This window comes from Heloderma suspectum, chromosome 1 (genome assembly GCF_057233095.1).
Source record: "Heloderma suspectum isolate Gila_16-S chromosome 1, 16-S_ref, whole genome shotgun sequence".
In the NCBI taxonomy this organism is placed as follows: domain Eukaryota; kingdom Metazoa; phylum Chordata; class Lepidosauria; order Squamata; family Helodermatidae; genus Heloderma; species Heloderma suspectum.
Genome location: NC_139458.1, coordinates 351227758 through 351248266, shown reverse-complemented (window position 1 = coordinate 351248266; position 20509 = coordinate 351227758). Strand labels below are relative to the sequence as shown.

General features: G+C 43.6%; 1 protein-coding gene across 5 annotated transcripts in view; it reads left to right on the top strand.

Moving 5' to 3' along the window:
* The window catches only part of TFB1M (transcription factor B1, mitochondrial), a 55868-nt gene that overhangs the window by 34066 nt on the left and 1293 nt on the right, over positions 1–20509 (top strand). For 4 of the 5 annotated variants that reach the window (XR_014786740.1, XR_014786739.1, XM_084827880.1 and 1 more), the window contains exon 7: positions 18020–18147. Coding sequence is in view for 3 of the 5 variants with exons in the window: in XM_084827880.1 (XP_084684006.1) it covers positions 18020–18147 (128 nt within the window). In the remaining 2 variants the exon portion in view is untranslated. Of the gene's footprint in view, positions 1–7133; positions 9152–18019; positions 18148–20509 lie in introns of those variants that run through there. The other variant, XM_084827882.1, reaches the window with a different exon arrangement.

Below are 20509 nucleotides of genomic sequence, written 5' to 3'. Positions count from 1 at the left end.
AGCATCAGGGTCTTTTCCAGAGAGTTTTCTCTTCTCATTAGGTGGCCAAAATATTTGAGCTTCAGCTTCAGTATCTGTCCTTCCAATGAGCATTCAGGGTTGATTTCCTTTAGGATGGACTGATTTGACCTCCTTGCAGTCCAGGGGACTCGTAAGAGTCTTCTCCAGCACCACAGTTTGAAAGCATCCATTATTCGGCGCTCAGCCTTCCTTATAGTCCAGTGCTTAACTTTAGCTGGATCTAAAAGATGTCAGGAACATCTATGAAAGTGTTGAACTCTTGAAACTCCCAGTCAGCTCTTTGTTTTAAATACTTTTAAATAGTTCCAATGACTTTTGTTGAATGGGATCAGTTTGTGGTCATGTGGTTAAAATTACAGGTCTGAAGCTTTTACACCAGTGTAACTCCATTTGTTTGGGTGGGGCTTTGCCAGTGCACCACTTGGAGAACTAAGCAGAAAGGCTTGGGGTAGTCCAATAGATTTTTGCTCTTGTACACCTTGTGGGCAGGAACTGGGGTCACATTTAGGCCCTGTCCAGCCCCAGGCATGCTAAGGTGGACCTGGGATCAGGAGTTCTTGAATTGTTTGGGTTCTGTGGTAGAGCACATGCTTTGTATTCAGGAGGCTGCTACTGGTCAGAATAGACAATCCTGGACTAGACAGACCCATGGTCTCACTCAGTGCATGTTTTGGAAATAACTCATATAGTAGAAGTAACAGCAGAATTTGGTGGAATTGGGTTTTTTAATATAGATCTATTAGAATTAGATTGTAACAAATAGATGTATTTGACTTTAAGGGGCTTAAATACGCAGACCTGAATAGATGAGCTAATGTCTCTTGGGAACAGAAGCATGCAATTGAAAAGCAAGCCTCAACATAGAATTCATAATCCAGTAATGAATGGATTCTTCTGCTTATACATTTCTCATGTGTATAATAAGGCTGAGAATCCAAAACTTGCTGTCAGCATATAAAAACAAAGAAAACTCACTTCCGCTGAGACAGACTTATTTTTTTAACCTGCTCAGCTAGATCCTTTGGAGAGCAGAGAGGTTTTAAAAACCACTTCTGATATTTTCTGTAAATAATGTATTGCATTCAAGAAGTATTTGTGTTTTAACAAGGTTGATTGATTGATTGATTGATTGCATTTTTATACCGCCCGGTATATTTATTGCATGTTTATACCTCCCACAAAATTAAAACCAAACAAATACAACAGAAACACAATATAAAATATAATAGATTAAAACAACAGAATAAAAATACAACCAGAGTAAAACCTAGCAGTGCATATATTTAAAATGCAATAGCAGATTTAAGGCAGCAGAGCTAAAAAATTGGAACGCTAAAATGCTAAAAATGCCTTGGAAAATAAAAAGGTCTCCACCTGGTGCCGGAAAGAGTACAACATAGGAACCAGGCAAACCTCTGTAGGGAGTTCATTCCACAGCTGGGGTGCCACAGCAGAAAATTCCTTTTTCCTGGTAGCCACCTGCCTTACCTCTTTTGGCAGGGGCTCCTGGAGAAGGACCCCTGAAGATAATCTTAGGGTCCTGGCAGGTACATATGGGAGGAGGCAATAACCTTCAGATAACCTGGCCCAAAGCCGTTATTCTTCCATCTGTCATTTTGTCATCTATATGATACCAGTTATAACTTAATGATTTTAACTCTTTTCAGAGTTAAGGAGGAAGAAAGCAGGATCTGCATAGTAGTTTAGGCTGCAGTCCTACATATGCTTACTTCAGTGGAAGTAATCCCCATTGAACACTTACGTCTGAGTAAACATACATAGGATTGTACAGTATCTATCTTTCATCTAGGCAGTAGATAATGCATGTTTATCATTTAAAAGATATTTCAGTAGGTTATTCATTCCCAGTTCCTTTGCCTACCATATTGTAAGGCAGCTATGGGAACTTCATGCCCGGGTGCTAAATCTGGCCCTCTGGTGTTTCTTAGATGGCCCTACCCCCTTTCCTCTAACCACCGAGCATTCAGTGATTTCCTGGCTTTTGTGCAGTTTTTTCCCCCATTCTAAATGCTTGAAAAGCCTCTCCTCAGGCTTAGTTACTGGCAGTAAGAGCTTTAAGCTACATTATGCTGGCATTTTTTGTATTTTTGGCCCCATCCCTTTTGCCTTTGGTCCATTCCACCACTGGGCTGTTGCCCCTAAGAGATGCTCTGAAATTGAATTTAGCCCTTGGGCTGGAAGAGGTTCCCCACCCCTGTTTTAAGGAACATTTTATTCTCTGCATAATGATTTTTAAAATAAGGAAGAATATTAATAACTTTCAGAACTCTTGCTCAGTTTCCCATGCTCCCAATCTGTCATTTCTTAAGTATTATGGTCTAATGATACCCTTCTCAATATCCACTATTAATGTTTTACTGCCGCTTCTGTAGAGAAGGGAGGGGGAGCATCTTAACATTTATTTATTTTTTGCAGTGGGGGCATATTGGAAGGATCTCGTAGCTTCCCCAGTCCTTGATTTCTGTACACCTATGAAGCTGTCTCAGCATTTTCAATTCTGAGAAACTAGACTGGGCTGGAGAAGGCAAAGGGGGTCTTTTGTACTGGCCACAAATATCATCTGAGCAGTTCAGGTCAGCAGTTTGCTGGGGCTGTGCCCTTCCCCTTGCACCAGAGAGACTGCCTTTAGCACTCCACCCCTTTTTGCCTCCTATACCCAAGTGCATATCCCCACTTCCTTCAAAGCTATAGGCTTTGAGAAGTGTGGTATCCAGCTATTCAGGAGGTGAGTAATTTATAGAGCTACGACATGTTCCACAGTGACAGGAAATCTCAATTTCTTCTGATAACTTAGGGAAATTCTTCCACTTCATTAATTTTTTCAGTAAAGGAGACATTAATTGGGGAAGGAAGCTTCCTTGTTATGTCTACTCGAGTGGCCTTTCCCAACCAGGCAGCTTCCAGATGTGTTGGACTACAACTTCCATAATCCTCAGCTAACATGGACATTCGGGAAGGTTGTACTAGAGAAACAACTCATTCTGAAACATAAAATGAGCATGCAAGAGCCTTTTTACCCTCTTGTGTTCTCTGAAAGCTCACTTTTGCATGATAATGTTCTATGTCACTTGAAAGCTTGCAGCATCTTTAACGTGATGGCAGGTCTAGGTAAAGGGGTCATCTCACTAACTATGTCTGCGCTTCTGTGGGACCAACAGGCCACCATCTCTTGAATCTACTCTAGAGCAGTTGCAAATGTCTACTCCCAATCTCAGCGGCTGAGATGGAAAATAGAGCCATCCCTGGGTGGTACTATCTGTCTTATCAGTCCGTCATTGATGTTTATCATTGCTTCAGTTTGTAAGTTTCAGCAGCTTTACAGATTAAAACAAGCAGGATCCCAAAATAATAATACTGGTAACTTCTCCCGATAGCTATTAGAAGCAAGCACATTAAAATATAATATTTTGTTGGAACACTTTAAACACCATAAACTAGTGTCAGAGTCTATAAAAAATAATTCAATACTTACTGCTAAATGGGAGATTCAGGACGCTTTCTTGGTAGTGGAAGTTGTAGAAACACAACTTCTCTCGAATGTAAAGATCTCTATTCCTTACATAAAATTGCATTGGATTTTTATTAAACAAAAATAGCTCTCTGGTGCTATGAGAACAGCAGTGCTGCCTGTTCCCCGTCTTAGCACCATGTACCAGAGAATAAAGAACTACTTTGTTTAATGAATCTGCACTGGAGAAAATACTTCGTTTAGGGAGCAAAAGCAAAGAGATTATGGAGGAAACACGTGTAAACCCTTAGTTCTAAATGCATAATGATTTCTATATCCCCTGATTAATGTTCAGCAATAGCTTGCAGAGCTTCATTTATTTAAAGAATGGAAGCTTTTATTCTTTTTTCCTTATATTTTAAAAACTGCATTAATTATAAGGAAAGGTAACTTTAGAATGAGCTTCACTGCAGTTAAAAATCAGAATTAAAATTTTAATTTATATTGCAAAATATATTGCAAAACAGCTACTCCACCCCAAAACCACCACAACAAGGTTATAATTCCTACTAGGAATCATGGTGGGTAGTACACTTAAAGTCACAAATGTATATGGTTGAGTTTTACATACCTGCTACTGATCGCTTGTAGCCTCCTCTAGTTCTTTTTGTATTTAGTCACCTTTCTTTAAAGACCATAAGGCAAAAAAGTGGCAATGCTTGCTGACGAGGCTTATGTGATAAATACAGAGCACTGCTGAAGAGATCCCAACAAGTCAGCTAGAAGAAACATAAAGCAAAGAAAATGAGAAGGGGAACCTGCTGATCATGCAGCAAGATAAATATGAGTTCCCTCTATGTTGTCTGACTTTTCCCAATGTGCTGAAAGGAAAGGGGCATTGTAACATGTGATAGTTGACAGCTGCATAGTTTTATCACTTGTATCTTTAGTCTTGAAGGAACAGGCACTTGCATTTTCTTTTGAGTAAGTGTTAATGTTGTGTTTTTAAGACCATCGCACAGTAACGCAATGTCATGCTTGATTTCCTCAGCCCCGATAGCCTGATAAAGCAGTTGTCCACCAATTCTGGCTTAGTTTCGTAGCTGTTGACCCTGCCTCTCTAGGGTAGTGTCTCTGACTGAGCTTTGGAGGCACATGGAAACAATGAAAAACTTGCTGGCTAGGAATACCTCTAAAGCTCAACACAACTGCAGGAATGAACCCCTGTCCTTCTCCCACTCAAGATAAGGGTAGGGGCTCATAGGCCACTGGCTTATAATTTAATTATTACTGAAGTTGGGTTAAGATTGGAGTTGTATCTATAGGTGTTCATGGGTTCCAATAGGTAGAATTCAAGAGCCCTGGAATTTTTAATCTTAGATGATCAAAATTATTTTACTTTTATTTCTTCCATTTGATTTATACACCACCCCTTCAACAGGTTCCCTAGGTGGCTTCCGAAAAGTTAATTGCAATGAAACAAATTAAAATTAAAATACTAAAACAAGAACATTAAACACCACAGTATAAAAGACAGCTGATACCAGACACAATAAAAACAATGTACTGAAGATTAAAAGTCCGGGAAAATAAAAGGTCTTTGGTGCTGAAATGTCATCAACATAGGCAAAAGGCTGCCTTCCCCAGGGAGGTTATTCTGCGGGTGGGGTTGAACGTCAGAAGATGTAAGCATAATACAGGATGTTTTTGTCTTAATGGTCTTCCTTTTTGTTGCTTGCCTTCTCGTTTTTAAAGCTTACATCTGCAACTGCAGGGATGCCAGAAATGTTTAAATGAACCAAAAAAAAATCATATTTTGAGAGCAATAGCAAGTTTAAGTTGTCTGACTGATGGTGGTGGTTTAGTGTACATAGTGTTTATATTTATGTCTGATTTTTTAACACATTGGGTATCTAAAAGCTCTGACATTTTGATAGCTTTTATTTTCTGTAAAGTCCTGTCATTGTCAACTGTATTTTATAAAGTATCTTTCTCTTTTTATTCCCATAACCACCTGATGAGATAAGTTAGGCTGACTTATCCAAGGCCATGCATTGAATTTCATGGCTAAGCATGTTTTTGAACTTAAGTCCCTAAATTTCAAATCCAGCACTTGACTCACTGCACTCCACTGGCTCTTGTTGCCTACTAGTTTAGTGAAGTTGTAATGATGATTTCCACTTGGAACTTTAGCATTTGGATGAGTCAATATATATATATTAATATATGGGGTTGAGTGACATTGGGCCTGTTCAGACATCATGCTAAGTCATGGTGGTTGGGGAATTAGCATGTCATGTGGGGGGAGAAAACCATGTTCTGTGTGGTTACTAAGCCACCCTGGGTAACCACCCCCTGCAAAAGGGTTAAGGGACCCCATGCTGACTTACTGTTACAGGAGGATGTCGGGATACATCCTAACCACTCAGGTAAGTTTGGCCGGTAACTACGGAGGGGGTGGGGTTAGCAGAACCATGCAGTGCCACGTGGTTTCCAGTTGTGTGACAGGCCTGCATGTAGTGGTTCCACTAACCCCCGTAGTTCCACTAACCACCCTCCCCCCATGCATGTGTGAATAGGCCCTTTGTCTAAATGAACAATACTTGTTTGCAGAGACAGAAAATTGTAGAATATTTTTAAGCACACTCGGCAAGTAAATGTCATTTAAACCCATAGGACCTGTTCCTGAGCAATTGTGTCTTAAACTGGGGTGTTAGCTTCCCCCCCCCCCCAGTCTCGGAATCTGTGTGTCTAAATTGTGAGCTCTTGTTCCACAACCCCAATACCAGCTGTAATGGTCATACTATTACCCTAGGAGATGGCAGACAAAAATCCCCCAACTTTTCAGGGCTACATGGAACTTGCTTCAGCACCAGCTAAAGTGAATTTAAACAGTCTTTGGTGTGGTGATTTTGTAAATTGCCTTATTTTATACAGTTCTATCACTGTATATGGCATTCTGCAGAATTCTACCGAGTAGCATAAGCAAAAGAGATGGATCCCTGCCCCGCAAGCTGTGAGGAAGATGAAAAAAGGAGGGATGGGAGAGATAAGAGTAACAAAAAATATCTCAGCATTTGACCTTAGGCATCTTTCAGTTGGGTATGAAGACTAAGGGGGTGAACTGCAAGCTTCAGCTTCACCTAAAAGGTAGACGTAACGTAGAATGAAGGATCATAGACTGGTGATGCCATGTTGTTCTGAGAGGAAATTTCAACGAATAGGACAAGGGGGCATGGTTGGAATTACCTAAAACTGCAGGAGACTTTGGGCAGCTAAGGGTGGCAATGTTGGAGGAGCAAAAGTGGAGGGTTTGAATCATGTAGTTTGTTTTTATTACATTTATATCCTGCCTTTCCTCCAAGGAACCCAAGGTGGTATACATGGTTTGCCATACATAGTGGCAAGTTGTTTAATTTTCTTCCTCTCTGAATGCTTTTCTGAACCTTTTTATTCAGAAGTCTTGCTTCCTTAATGTGTTGGGCAAAATCCAGGATTCATTAATGTTTCTGATACTCTTATTGCATACATAGCAGAAATCTGTTTCTCTTGTGTTCTAAAACAAGCTTGGGCAGTGGAGGTGACAGTGGGTGGGCATATGCAGGTCCCCCTCACGCAACTCTCTTTGATTTTGTGTTTGCAGGAATTATTTTTAGGGCTGTGCACAGACCCCCCGATCTGCTTCAGATGCCGCTTCAGATCCTCCGAAGCGCCCCCTATCCACCTCGGACTGATTCGGACCCCCTCTGCTCTGACTCAGATCCGAATCCGAAGTGAGATTTGGATATCTGGATCTTCTGTTTTTGGCATTTTCCCATTGACTTGCATGGGAAAACACAAAAAGTCATAACTTTTTTAGTTTTTATGATACAGACATGAAACTTGGGGACCACTCCACGCCCCTGGAGAGGAGGCCACTTCAGACAGTTTGGCCCGGTGGTTTTTGTGCTAGGCAGAGTTAAGATCTGATGTTTTCCACAGAAACTCTCAAAGCAAAGAGCTATAACTTCTCCCTGTTTCTGCAGACATGCGTGAAATCTTGGCCCCTCCCAACCCCCCTTGAGGGCATCACACCCCCTCAAAGCCTGAGCAGTTTGGCCCACTGGCTTGTGTGCTAGGCGCAGGTTGAATTTGATATTCCCAGAAACTCAGACGGGAAAGTGTGTTGAAGCAGAAGTCACTTTCCCTAATCTCTGCTGCAGGTTTCTTTGAAGTGCAAAACAACCCTTATTCAGAAGAATCACTGGCTTAGCCTCTCACATTACCTGGCAGGCAAGCTGGAAGAGATTTTTTTATCTGTTTTTGTTTGTTTCTAGCACACATTAAATGAGTATTTTGAATGTGTCATCAGTGACCACAGTCAGTGCCTATCCCAGAATGGCCACTGATTTTTGAACATGGTCAGTGCCTACCCCAGAAGTGCCACTGATTTTTGAATGCTAGAAACCTCCACCTGGTGGACCCATGCTTCCCCCAGCCCATCTCCTCCGTGGAGGCCTACTTACTTAGGAGAGATGGAGAGCTTGCAGGAGTTCCAGCAGCATTACCAGCCTTATGCTTGCCCCCGCTGCCATCCTGCTGGGTTGTGGGGGTCTCTTCCCTGAGCAAGACCGATTGGTGCAGCCTCCTTAAGTGCAGGAGCAGGCTGCTGCTGTAGTGCCCCAGCTGTTTCCCCCTGCTCAGAGACACCTTGCAGTAGTGGCAGACAGCAGTGGTGGGATACACTCCCACCTCAAAGTGGTCCCACATGATGCTGCTGTGATATTTCTATGGCGGAGACACAGACTGCCTGCCTTGAGTCTGGGGTTGGGGGGGGGGGGCAATGCACGAACAGAGGGGGCAATGGAAGAGGGGTCAGGTGCCAGAGCCTCTGCCTGCTGCTCCACCACCACACCCTGGAGCATCTCCTCCTCTTTGCCCTGCACCTCACACTGAGGACACTGGACACCTCTGACCGAACATCCAGCAGCGGGCTCCCCTCTTCTGCTACAGAAGGAGATGCTGCTGCTCCTCCTTTGCCAAGAGTGCTACTACTGCCTCTGCCAGCCTCCTCAAACAGTGACCTCTGGGCAATGCAACTGGCCTCTGCGCTCTGCTGCCCTACTGCACTGGGATGCACTATCTGGACTGGGGGAGAGCCAGCTTCCCTAACGGCACCGGAGGACAGCAGTACCTCACCCACCTCTGCCCCTGCCAAGACCCCGAAGAAGATGCCTCATTGGGCTGGCTTGTTTTGCCACACAGTAGAGTGTTACTGGAATAATTAGTTAATTGATTAAAAATAGTATGTGTGTCGTGCTTTGTCCGCTGTATTGAATTGTGGATGTATTGCTTGCTCGACCACAGCACAAGCGCGCGCGTGCGCATGTGTGCACACATGCATGCAAAAGAAAAGCAAATACAGATCTACCTAAGCAAAGAAAAGGGATTTTTTTATTATTTTATATTTAATTTTCTTTTAAAGAAAACATGTATAGTTCAAGAAATACAGGATAGTAGAGGAGGAAAGACAGTAAGAGCCAAGAGCAAGCAAAGAATAGAAAAAAACACATGTTTTTGGAGGATCAAGCCAGAAAAGACACAGATGGTTCACTTCTGAATTGGGGGTGGGGTGGGGTCAAAAAATAAGGCAAGGCATAGGCAGGCTGCTATATTTCGTTATTTTAGAATGTAGAAAGAAAGGAAAAACTAAATGGTTGAATAATAACTAAAGCTGGGGGGGGGGGGAGACAATTCCAAAGGTAAATGTTTGCTTTGTAAGTTTTGCCCTAACTGCAGCTTGTTCTAGTATTCCTTCCTCCTCTACTCTTTCTTTCCTAGATTTTTATTTAAAAAAAACAGCCCTCTCCAGAGTCCCCAACCGACTTCAGTGGAGCGGCCGGGGGCGGGGGGGTGGAGCAAAGGAACTAGAAAAAAAGTGAGCTAATAATAATTACTGTTTGTTTTTAACAATCAAGGAAAGACAGAGCTAGATCGAGATAGATACAGAACGAACAAATTGCAATAGAACAAGGCAGCTGCAGCAACTGCCAAACTTAGAACACAACCACATGCAGCCCTCTCCTGAGTCCAAACCGACCAGTGCAAGCAATGGAATGGCAGGGCGGGGGAGCAAAGAACAAGCGAGCTAACTACTACTAACTGTTTGTTTCTAACAGTGAAGGAAAGACAGAGCTCAGTGAAGAAGAAAGAAGAAGCAGCTGCAATGTGTGCATACGCACACATCCCAGATCTAACCAGACAACCACAGTCAGCTCCCAACCAACCACCTTGCGCGATAAACAAACACAGCCTTTTGCTAAAGTATATATACCCCCCTCCTCCACCACTGCCTCGGAGTGAAGACTTCTGGCAGGCTCAGCCCTAGAGTTCCGAATCACCAAAGCACACTCCCTCCTCCTCCACTCACCTCCCCCTCCCCCCTCCTCCTCCTGCCAGTCTGTAATCTTTGAGAAGTTGATATGCTTTGGAGACAGCCTGTCTCAGCTGCATAAGAAGAGCTACGAATCTCAGAGGCGGACGAGGCGCCTCGTGGAGGGGGCACTTTGCTTTTTGGGGCCTTGTTGTAGGGCCGATCTGCTTTGTATCAAGCTGAGGAACCTCTGAAACAGCCTGCTTCGCCTCGTTATTCAGGCTTCATATTGAAGCGGTGCACAGCCCTAATTATTTTTGCTCTGCTACAAATATTTGCAAAATAAGCTGGTGAAGCTAGTATGATTATCAGCCTGTTAATATACACAACTGAGAAATAGGATATAATGTCAGTAATTTCAAAGCATCCAATTACAAGTGAACAGCATTTTCCCATATCTGTTCCCATAGTAACGAATCAGCTTCCCTAGTATTCTGAGAGCCTAGGCCTGTAATAGAGTGAATGTGCTTTGTATTTTCACAGGGTGAAAACGTCCAAGTGTAGTCTTGAGGTCACAGTACTTTTCTTAAGTATATTTTTACTCTTCATCTGAACATAAACCTATTTCTGATTTGTCCAACATTTTCTTCATATGGATCCAACAGATCCCTCCCACTAGCAGAAAGCGTCTCCTCCTTATGGAAGGACTGTTTCCAACCTAGTGGATGAGTGTTCTGTGAGAATAGTGACAGAACTTTTTCTGCTTGTGCAAGACCCATTAGAGTTCTTATATGTCATATCCTTATTCACCAAGTTTCAAGCAGTCACTCTAGTTCTTGTGCACATATTCACTGAACTGATGGTTCTTTGGGTCCAAGCCAAGAAATAACTCCTCCTCTTAATAGCATCAAAAAAAGTGCTCAAAGCACAAGAGAAACTCTAGAAATTTTGCTCTGCCTATGAGAAGAATGATCGGTGTGTATTCCCCCCAGAAGGCAGGGCACTTACTGCAATCTTATATGAAAATGATCCATTCTAGGATAATTCTTCCTGTTGACTTTTTTTGCAGACTGTCTTTTACAAAACTGTGACTGTGTTCATATGACACACTAACCCACGATGGATTGTTTGCTTGAACATCCGCGTGTTGTGTGAACCTGAACTGTTTTTATCAGGGTGGGTTGTTTTTCTCAAACAAGCCACCTTGATAACTCATCATCTGTTGTAGGGGTTATTTTATCCACGATGGTAAAATGCCCTCTGAACCGGATGTGCCAACCCATTGTTGGTAAAGGGCATCAGGCAGCAAACCGCTTGGCAAGAGCAGCAAAAACTCTAACTACTTTTCCCAATTGCGGCCAAGCCACTGCCAGTGTCACCAGCACCCCCTTTTCCCCTGCTGATCTCCTTGTTGTGGCTCAAATTGTAATTGCGGTTGGCGCCCTTATTTTAATTTTCCCAGCCCTGTTTTTGTGCAAAAACAGGGTGGGAATTCTTTTTCTTACTTTCCTGTCCTTGGGGAATGTGCTCTAATGTCCCCCTAATTTTTGTTTCATTTTTCCTGTTCGGTTTATCGCTGTTACGCACTTGTGCAATGGCGGGGTAATGAAGGATACCGGCTTGCCCTGCCTGGACCTCTGTATAGCCTGTATCTAGTCCCCTGCACCCATTGTTCAGGGTTCCCAACACGCAGTTCCCCTTCTCCCTCAAAATCACTGAAGCTGCTTCTAGTAAATTTTTTTTAAGGGCTCTGACAGTGATTGCAATCCGAGTGGGGACAGGGGACTTGGCAGCAGATGAGATGGGTTCTGCTGCCAAGTCCCCTGAGATGCCAGGTGAAGCCAGCTGGAGGACTGAGGGTGAAGGTGGGGTGGACAAGCCATACACTGTGGGTTCTTAGCAAAAAACCCCGCCAGCGCATACCTTGTCACCCATCGTGCTTTAGCATGTTGTGGGAATGCGCCCATCATGTGAAAGCCAGAGAAATTAGGTATGCCTACATCCCATTGAACTACATGGTAAATAAAACTTTTAAACTGAAGTCCTGTTGATTTCTGTCAGGCGTAGATGCTTTGATCTCTGGGTTGTGTGGTATTGTGTTAAGTATAATTTATATGACTGTGTGGTAAAGTAATAAGTAACAAATTCAGAATAACTTGTTTGGGATAAATGCAGTTACTCCAGTTCTTCTTTGTGGTCTCTGTGCATCACACATATGGGCTCCATGCCTGTGCAGAGCCTCAGTTCTCAGAAACTTCTAAAGCTGAGAAAGTTTTGGTGGGAACCCTCCCCCACCATCCCATTGTGCATGTCTGAATGGGTTCTCACCTATTTCCTCAGTTCTTTGACTGCCAACTGTGGTGCCTCGCACCTTTTCAGAAGTATGCGCAGTGTGGAAGTAAGTTGCCACCAACAGACAGGCACTCCCTTTGTCTCTACTGCCAGGGAGAGGGACATGTGGTAGAGGCATGTCTGCTCTGACTGGGCTTCCCTAGGAAGGACCACAGAAATCAGGCAGATAGACTTTAGGCATTGGCTGCTGTTGAAACCCCAAAGTTCAGATGGCGCAGACGTCTGCCTCCACAAAAGATCGGCACGTGCCCCAAAGTAGACAGAGAACAGAGAAAGTACAAACTCCTTCCTCCCCTTCCATGCCAGCTCTAGCCATGGGCAGGATGGAGAAGCCTCTTACTCTGGGAAGATCTGTAATGTTGTCTACAGCTAAGAAATTGTCAAAAAAAGGCTTGGATGCCAAAGACGTCAGACCTGAAAAAAAAGAGGAAAGGTGAGAAAGAATCCCATGCAGAAAGTCTGAAGGATCTTCCTTCACTGCCGCCTTCGTTTAACTCAGCGATACCAAGAGGACCTGAGGTGTCGGTATCGAGAACCGAGATGGCGGATATGTCGATACTGAGGATTGACGCTATAGAGATTGCCTCAACGTCTGAGGGACAAGTCAGGGATTCAACCCCACCACGTGACAGAGAATAGGATCCACCTTTCCAACATCCTACATCCTTACTTCAACACTGGGAGTCCCCTGATTCTAGGTCTTTGATTTACTGGCCTTGGGACTGTAGGATGGATTCTGCTTATGTGTCCCATCCTTGCAGTTGTTCTTTATCGCCGATGTCAGATTGGGATAGGTGGTTGGAGTGGTCTCTCCCTTCTAGACCTACTTACTATTGGGATGATTGGAGGCGTCGACAAGACGATCATCTCTGTGCCTATATGGACTTGGATTCATGTTGTCATAGACCCATTCCAACTGCCACTTTATTGTGTCCTCTGGCAGAAGACATGCCTCACCTGTCTCGGAAGACAACTGATCCAGATCTGGTTCATCAGATGCCACCACCCCTACCACCGATGGCTCCGCAGCCTCCAGTACTTCCTCAAATTAGTGCTTCAGCATCTCCTGGAGTGCGTGAGGAGAATCTGCCTTTTTGACTAGTGACATCACTACATTCTGCCACAGATGATTGCCAGTCCGACTCTGCTTCGTGTTCCTCGGTGGCTCCATCAATTTCATCTCCAGATGTAGCAGTAGGATCACAGGACCCTATTACACCTTCAGAAGACTTGGGCTAGTTCTCTGAGCAGATCCTCAGAATGGCACAATCTCTGGGAATAGACATAGCCTCTTGAAAGGCTGAAAGACCTGGTGTTTGATGTTGTTAATGTAGAGGCGTCAATGCCCATTGCCATTCAACACTTAAACAATTGTGGAAGATGTCAGCATCCATGACTCCTACTTCAAAGAGGTTGGAGAGCATGTACAGAGTGTTGGAAAAGGACACTGAATTTTTGTTCACACACTCTTGCCCTAACTCTATAACTGTTGAATCGCTACAAAGTCCTTCCGACAAGATACATTCTGCTCCAGTAGATGGGGGGAGGGGGCGAAGATTGGACTTTATGGACCACAGGATTTATTCATCTGAAATGTTAAGTCTTAGAGTCACTAACTATCAGGTGACAATGGTGAGGTACCAAATGTTTCTGTGGGAAAAAATTGGATTGCCTTGTCACCACTTACCTGATGATCAGAGAGAATTGGCCAGGGTGTTCCAAGCAGGAGTGGCTCGAGTGGCGAGGTAAGAGATTAACATTGCATCATCAGACAGATTGCGGAGCAAATGCAGTGATCCAGGCAGTCACTCAGGACAGGAGACATGCCTGACTGAGGACAGCAGGCTTGTCTCAAGAAGCAAGGTCCTGAATTGAGGATCTCCCCTTTGATGCCAGAAGTCTGTTAATGCAACTACAGATGATGCCATAGATTCCATCCAAAAGGCAAAAACTGCTGCCAAAAAGATGGGACTTGTTCAAACCCCGACCCCGTTCAAGCCTTGCTGTTGGTTTCGACAACCAGGATTCCAGCGACAGAGACAACAAGGCGAGCGCTACCAAAGGCGACAGCAGTATCAACATCCCTCTACGTCAAGGCGGCAGTATACTTTGTCTAAATTCTGATCTACTCACCCTAAGACTGATCCTGGAGGTAAGAATCATCTTTGACCCACAAAAGGTGTGCCTTTGCCCTCCGGCATTCCTTCAAGTTTTTGGGGCTCATCTCTGATTTCCTCCCAGCATGGATGCAAATCACATCAGATTCATGGATGTTCTTGATAATCAGCGGAGGGTACAAGATCAGGTTGGACGCCCTCCTCTCCTTCAGTATGGTACGGTCAACACCACCATCAGATGTTTTAGAAGTCGAGCTTGCTTTGCTATTGGAGAAGAGTGCGATCCAACCCATACCGAGTCATCAACTTCTGCAAGGCTTTTATTCCCGATACTTTCCCGTATCAAAGAGGGATGGAGGGCTCCGTCTGATCTTGGATCTGCACGATGTAAATTTCTTTATGACATCAAAGAAATTCCGTATGACCACGTTGACTACAGTATTGCCACTGCTGCAGAGAGGCGACTGGTTTGCATCCATCGACCTCAAGGAAGCATATTTTCACATAGCAATCGAAAAGTCAAGTCAACATTATGTTCACTTTGCCATTGGGATGCGGGTGTACCAGTTGTCTGTCCTTCTGTTCGGCCTCTCAACAGCACTGAGAGTCTTTACAAAGTGCATGGCAGTGGTTTGTGTTTACCTCTGGCTTCAGAGAGTGACTCTCTTTCCTTACATCAACAATTGGCTAATAGCGGCACCATCACGACGGAACCTCCTTCATTCACTGTCTCTTACCTGCGACCTCCTAGATGCCTGCAGTCTATGCATGAATGCCCAGAAGTCTTGCATGGAACTGAGCCAAACTATTCAGTTTATAGGCACAGTTTTGGACTCACATCAAGGTCGTGCTTTCCTCCCACAGGATCAAGCAGATGCACTCGAAACCTTAGTGAGCCAAACTCTTCGCTTTGATGCCATCACTGCTTTTACAATTCAAAGACTGTTAGGATTAATGGCAGGCACGATGGCAGTGGTCCCATTTGCCTGCCTTCGAATGAGGAGCCTCCAGTTATGGTTCACCAGAGTATTTGATCCCACAGACGATGCACAGCGTACTTGGTTACGGTTCTCCGGAACGATAAGGGAGTCTCTCCATTGGTGGGCATTCCTACATCACCTTCTTCCAGGAGTGCCTTTCCACCATCTGTTACCTTTGAGATTGCTCACAACGGACGCGTCCCTACTGGGGTGGGGAGCACATTGTGGATCCTTCAAGGTGCAGGGTCTCTGGACGGGATCGGAAAAGGGCAAGAATATAAACTGTACCGCGAGTTGCTTGCGGTACAGAAAGCGCTGAGGGCTTTCGAGCTAGATGTCTGGGGCAGGATTGTGAAAGTGGCATCCGGCAACACAACCATTATTTTTTACTTGAACAAACAAGGGGGAACAAAATCAGCTCTGTTGGTGAGGCTTACTCTGAATATATTTGAATGGTGCATTGCGAAGGGGATTTCCGAAATAGTGGTTCATGTTGCAGGATCCGACAACAATCTAGCAGATCACCTAAGCGCGTCGTTTGGGGTGTCACATGAGGGGCAGCTCCATTCTGAAGTTGTATGGAGCCTGTTCAGTTGGTGGGGCGTGCCTCTGGTAGACTTGTTTGCAACAGAGGGAAACATAGTATGCAAAAATTATTGCAGCAGAGCGGGCATAGGTCTAGCCTCGTTGGGGGACGCTTTCCTCCTGGCTTGGAACCAAGAGCGTTATTTCCTTTTCCCACCATTTCCACTGCTAACTCGGGTGTTGTCGAAGATACTGGACAACAACATGGACTGCATAATCATCACCCCGTGGTGGCCAAGGCAGGGGTAGTTTGCCCCATTGCTCAGTCCGGCACAACAGCAGTATCTTTGGCTCCCAGGGAGACCAGATCTCCTGTACCAGTGGAACGGTTGGATTTGACATCCTGATCTCCTAACGCTGCGCTGAATAGCATGGAGGCTCCAAAGTCACTAGATGTGTTGCAGTTTTTGGAGCTGCTTCATGCAGTCTTACAAGCAGCTAGGAAGCCAGTGACTAGATGTTCTTGTGCCCTTAAATGGGCAAGGTTTTCTACCTTTGCAGCTGCAAATAGACCCAGTTAGCTGTTCGCTTCATCAAGTTTTGCAGTTTTTGTTGTCCTTGTTTGAAAAAGGACTTAAATTCTCATCTATAAAAGTTTATCTGGCAGCAATTTCGGCATCGCATGCTCCAGTAGGCGGTTCACTGTTTTTTCATACCTCATACTCGGCAATTTCTTCTTGGAGTAAAGAATCTTCAGTCTCCTGTTAAACAACCAGTACTGAGTTGGAATTTGTCAGAGTCCTTCAGGCTCTAACAGTTAAGATTTTTGAACCTCTAGCAACAGTTGACTTTTGCCTATTATCATGGAAAGTGGCCTTTTTAGTAGCTGTAACATCTGCCCATCAACCTAGTGAGTTAGCAGCCCGTAGAGTGGGCAGTCCTTACATGGCCTTCCACAATGATAAAGTTGTGCTTCACCCAGTTGTGCAAATTTTTACCCAAAGTATTTTCTGTATTTTGGTTAACCAAGACATAATCTTATCTGCATTTTTTCTATCCCCAACATCAGAGTTGGAATCTAGATTGCGTGCCTTGGACGTTAGAAGATCATTGGCTTTCTATAAGTCCAGGACTAAGGTTTTTCGCAAGTTCCTTAGACTTTTTGTGTGTTATGGGGGAAGGATAAAGGGTCTGCCACTACCATCCCAGAGACTGGCCTCTTGGCTGGTTCAAACAATTACCCTCGCTTATCATCTAGTGAACCTGGATTTGGGTAAGGTGACAGCGCATTCATCAAGAGCCATGGCAACGTCGATAGCGTTTGACAGGGGTGTCTCCGTTCTGGAGTTATGCCATGCCGCAATGTGAATGACATCGTCAACTTTTGTACGGCATTATTGCCTAGATGTGAGGTCTAGAGCACACTGTTACTTTGGTTGTGCTGTCCTTCCTTCAGTACTACATTAGGACACCTACCCACCTCTGGTGAGCTTGCTACTTACCCATGTTTGTAATGCACAGAGACCATGAAGTGGGTCAGGTTGCTTACCTGTAACTGTGGTTCTTCAAGTGGTTATCTGTGCATTCACGCAACCCACCCACCATCTCTGCTTCGGTGTTCATGATATTATTTTAACCGAGGTGTTCTTTTTCTTGTACTACCTTTGATTCAGAGGCTAGACTTGGGTCTCATCAAACTGAGGGAATAGGCAGGGACATGTCCGGACATGCTGAATGGGATGGTGGGGAAGGGTTCCCGCCAAAATTTTCTCAGCTTTAAAAGTTTCTCGAATCAAGGCTCTGCACAGATGCTGAGCCCATATTTGTGAATGCATAGATGACCACTCAAAGAACCACAGTTACAGGGAGGCAACCTGTCCTTTTTGCCTCTGAATTTTGAACACAACTCACAATGTAAAGGCCCTATAGAAGAAGCCAAGTCACCTGTGTGTCCAGGGTCTGTGGAAAGAGAAACTAGACAACAGACATCTATTCTGTGCATACAATAGCAACTCTTGACTTTGATGTGTTTCTGCTTACCTGAAAACATATTTTACATGATACAGCAGCAATAGAGCTATGTAACCAACTTTCATTTTGCAGAATGGCTACCAGTGGAATGATATATTATACAGCTCTTTTCTACTGTAATTGGGCTAACAGGCCTTTCCTTAGAACCATAATTTTAATTTTTAATTCACAGGTGGATGTGACTGTTGTTCATTTTAGACCATTGGTGCAACCAAAGATAGAACAGCCCTTTAAGCTGGTGGAAAAGGTTGTTCGAAGTGTGTTTCAATTCAGAAGGAAATACTGTCATCAAGGTGTACGGTAAGAGATCTTACTTAAATATATCTCTTCAGAACAATAGTGTTGATACAGTGACTATTCAGAGTGAATTCATACAGGCATATTTACTTTGTGACTACAGTAAGTGTGGTGTGGGTGAGAAATAGCCATTACAGACCAAACTCCACAGAAAAAGCTCTTGTGTCTCCAGTTAAAGCAGTTCACACATTCAGCTGAATGCATTACCAAGAGACATACATGAATGAATGGTCCTATGGTTAAGAATATTGCCCACTTTGTTAAGTAGTCTTAGTTATCATGTGATACATATTAAACTGTTACACATGTTGGTACTCAAGTTGGCAAGGATAAGCCAATCAGGGCGAGTTCCTCCAATAACATTTGTACATGCTGGAGTACAAAATATAAGTGGCACATTAAATGTTAACCATACCTTTGTGTATGTGTAAGGCAACTGACGCCTTCTGTATATATTGAGGAACAAGGGTACTGTCCTTTACCCGCATGGTTCATATTTGTATTGCTCATATTTATACCCAGGTACAAAATATCATGGGAACAAGCCGTATTAATGGAATATGGAAATACAGTCGTTGGTGCATTCAGATGGCCTCATGCTTTGTCTTGTGCCTGTTATGTATGAGGCAGAGAAGGGTGCATCATCTTCATATTGGGCTAGATGCAGGAAGAGTAATGTTATACCACTATTATGCCTGTGTATATAAGACACACAATTGTCTAGTCTAAAGCCCTGGCAGAAAATACCCTCCAGTCGTGAATCATCCGTGCCGCCAAATAGATCATAGGTTAACCCTCGTGGTCCCTTTTATTCCTCAGAAGCATGGCACAAGCACAATGCACAACTGCTTGTGCAATGGAAAGATTCAGCAGAGCTCTGCTAGCACTGTTTGAGTCTGCGGACACCATTGGATGCTACCCACTGAAATACATGTATATCTCAGAGTGACATAGAACTAATAAGTAATGACAGCGAAATTGAAGGTGCCCAAAAACCTTAGTGGAAGAGAACTGAACTCTGTTGAAATAGATGAGTAATTGTCAGAATATCATGCACAGTTTTTTTCTAAAATTAACTAGCGTGTTTTCTAAAATTAATTAGCATGTCTTAAATTTAAATAATAAACAGGGTTGCATGATCATGGAGGTAAAATCAGCCAAGGTGGCTTATTTTCCTTGCCCTCATGCGCCAGTCACACGCTGAGGGGATTAGCATAATTACTGCCAGCACTGCAGATTGTCATGTTATGCAAACCCGGCCAGGGTGGCTTATTGCCGTGGGTAACAAGCTACCCAGAACCTATGCATGGCCTGTTGTACGGTTCTGGGTGGCTTGTTACCCATGACAAAAAGCCACCCTGGCTGGGTAACACAAGCCGTGCTGCTGGCAGTAATTATGCTAATCCCCCTGGCAAGTGCTTACTTGCTCTCTGTGATCATGCAAAGCAGGCCAGTGTTAAGGGAGGTACATGCTATTGTCTTTAAATATTTACAAGTATTCCAATAAAATTCCTGAATAATATAAAATTTTAAATCACATTAGGGGTGTTTTAATTTTTTCCAACAATATTTCAGGTCAAATGCTTGTGATGTATGGGGACAAAAAAAAAAAATAGGGTACTTTTTAGCTTTGTTTCTAAATACAAGTAAATAAACATACTAAATTAGATCTCTCTAGGGCATCAAAAAATTTCTGTGCAAATTAACCTAATATGCCTTGGAAATTTTCCCATAAAATTTTTTAATTCAAAATTTTCTGGAAAACCCACATCACTGACTGGAGTATCTCTTTCATAGGCATTAAGACTAGATATTAATTTCAAGATATTTATAACCCATCCTTCAATAAAAATTTCTCAGGCAGTCACAATTCTAACCGAATAGCGTTTAAGACTAATGCTTTCACAAACTGAGTCGCGCAACATTTTCACAGTAACAGAATTTATAGTCCTATTTCCTGTCTTGTTCATTCCTGCACAATCCAGACAATAGTATACCAAGCAGAAAACAAGCATACCATAATAAGTGCTAGCTGACAAATAGTGGCACCAGTTGTGAGAAAGAAGATTTGTGACATAATTGAGGGTTCAGGCTACTCTTTAATACCAGGACTCAGTCTTAAGGGAGTACCTCTGCCTTCTCACTGAGTAATCCTCTCCAGACAACAAACCTCCCTATGCCCTACAACCAGTAGGTAATGCTATTTGTTTCTATCTGACACTTGATTGGGATAAGGGACATGGCCTTCCTGGTAGCAGCACCCTCCTTAAGGAACTTGTTAATTCTCATTTTATTTTATTTTTCTGTCTGGTGTTTAGTTTAGGCTCTGCCCTACCCATATGCCTTCATCTCCCTCAATACATAC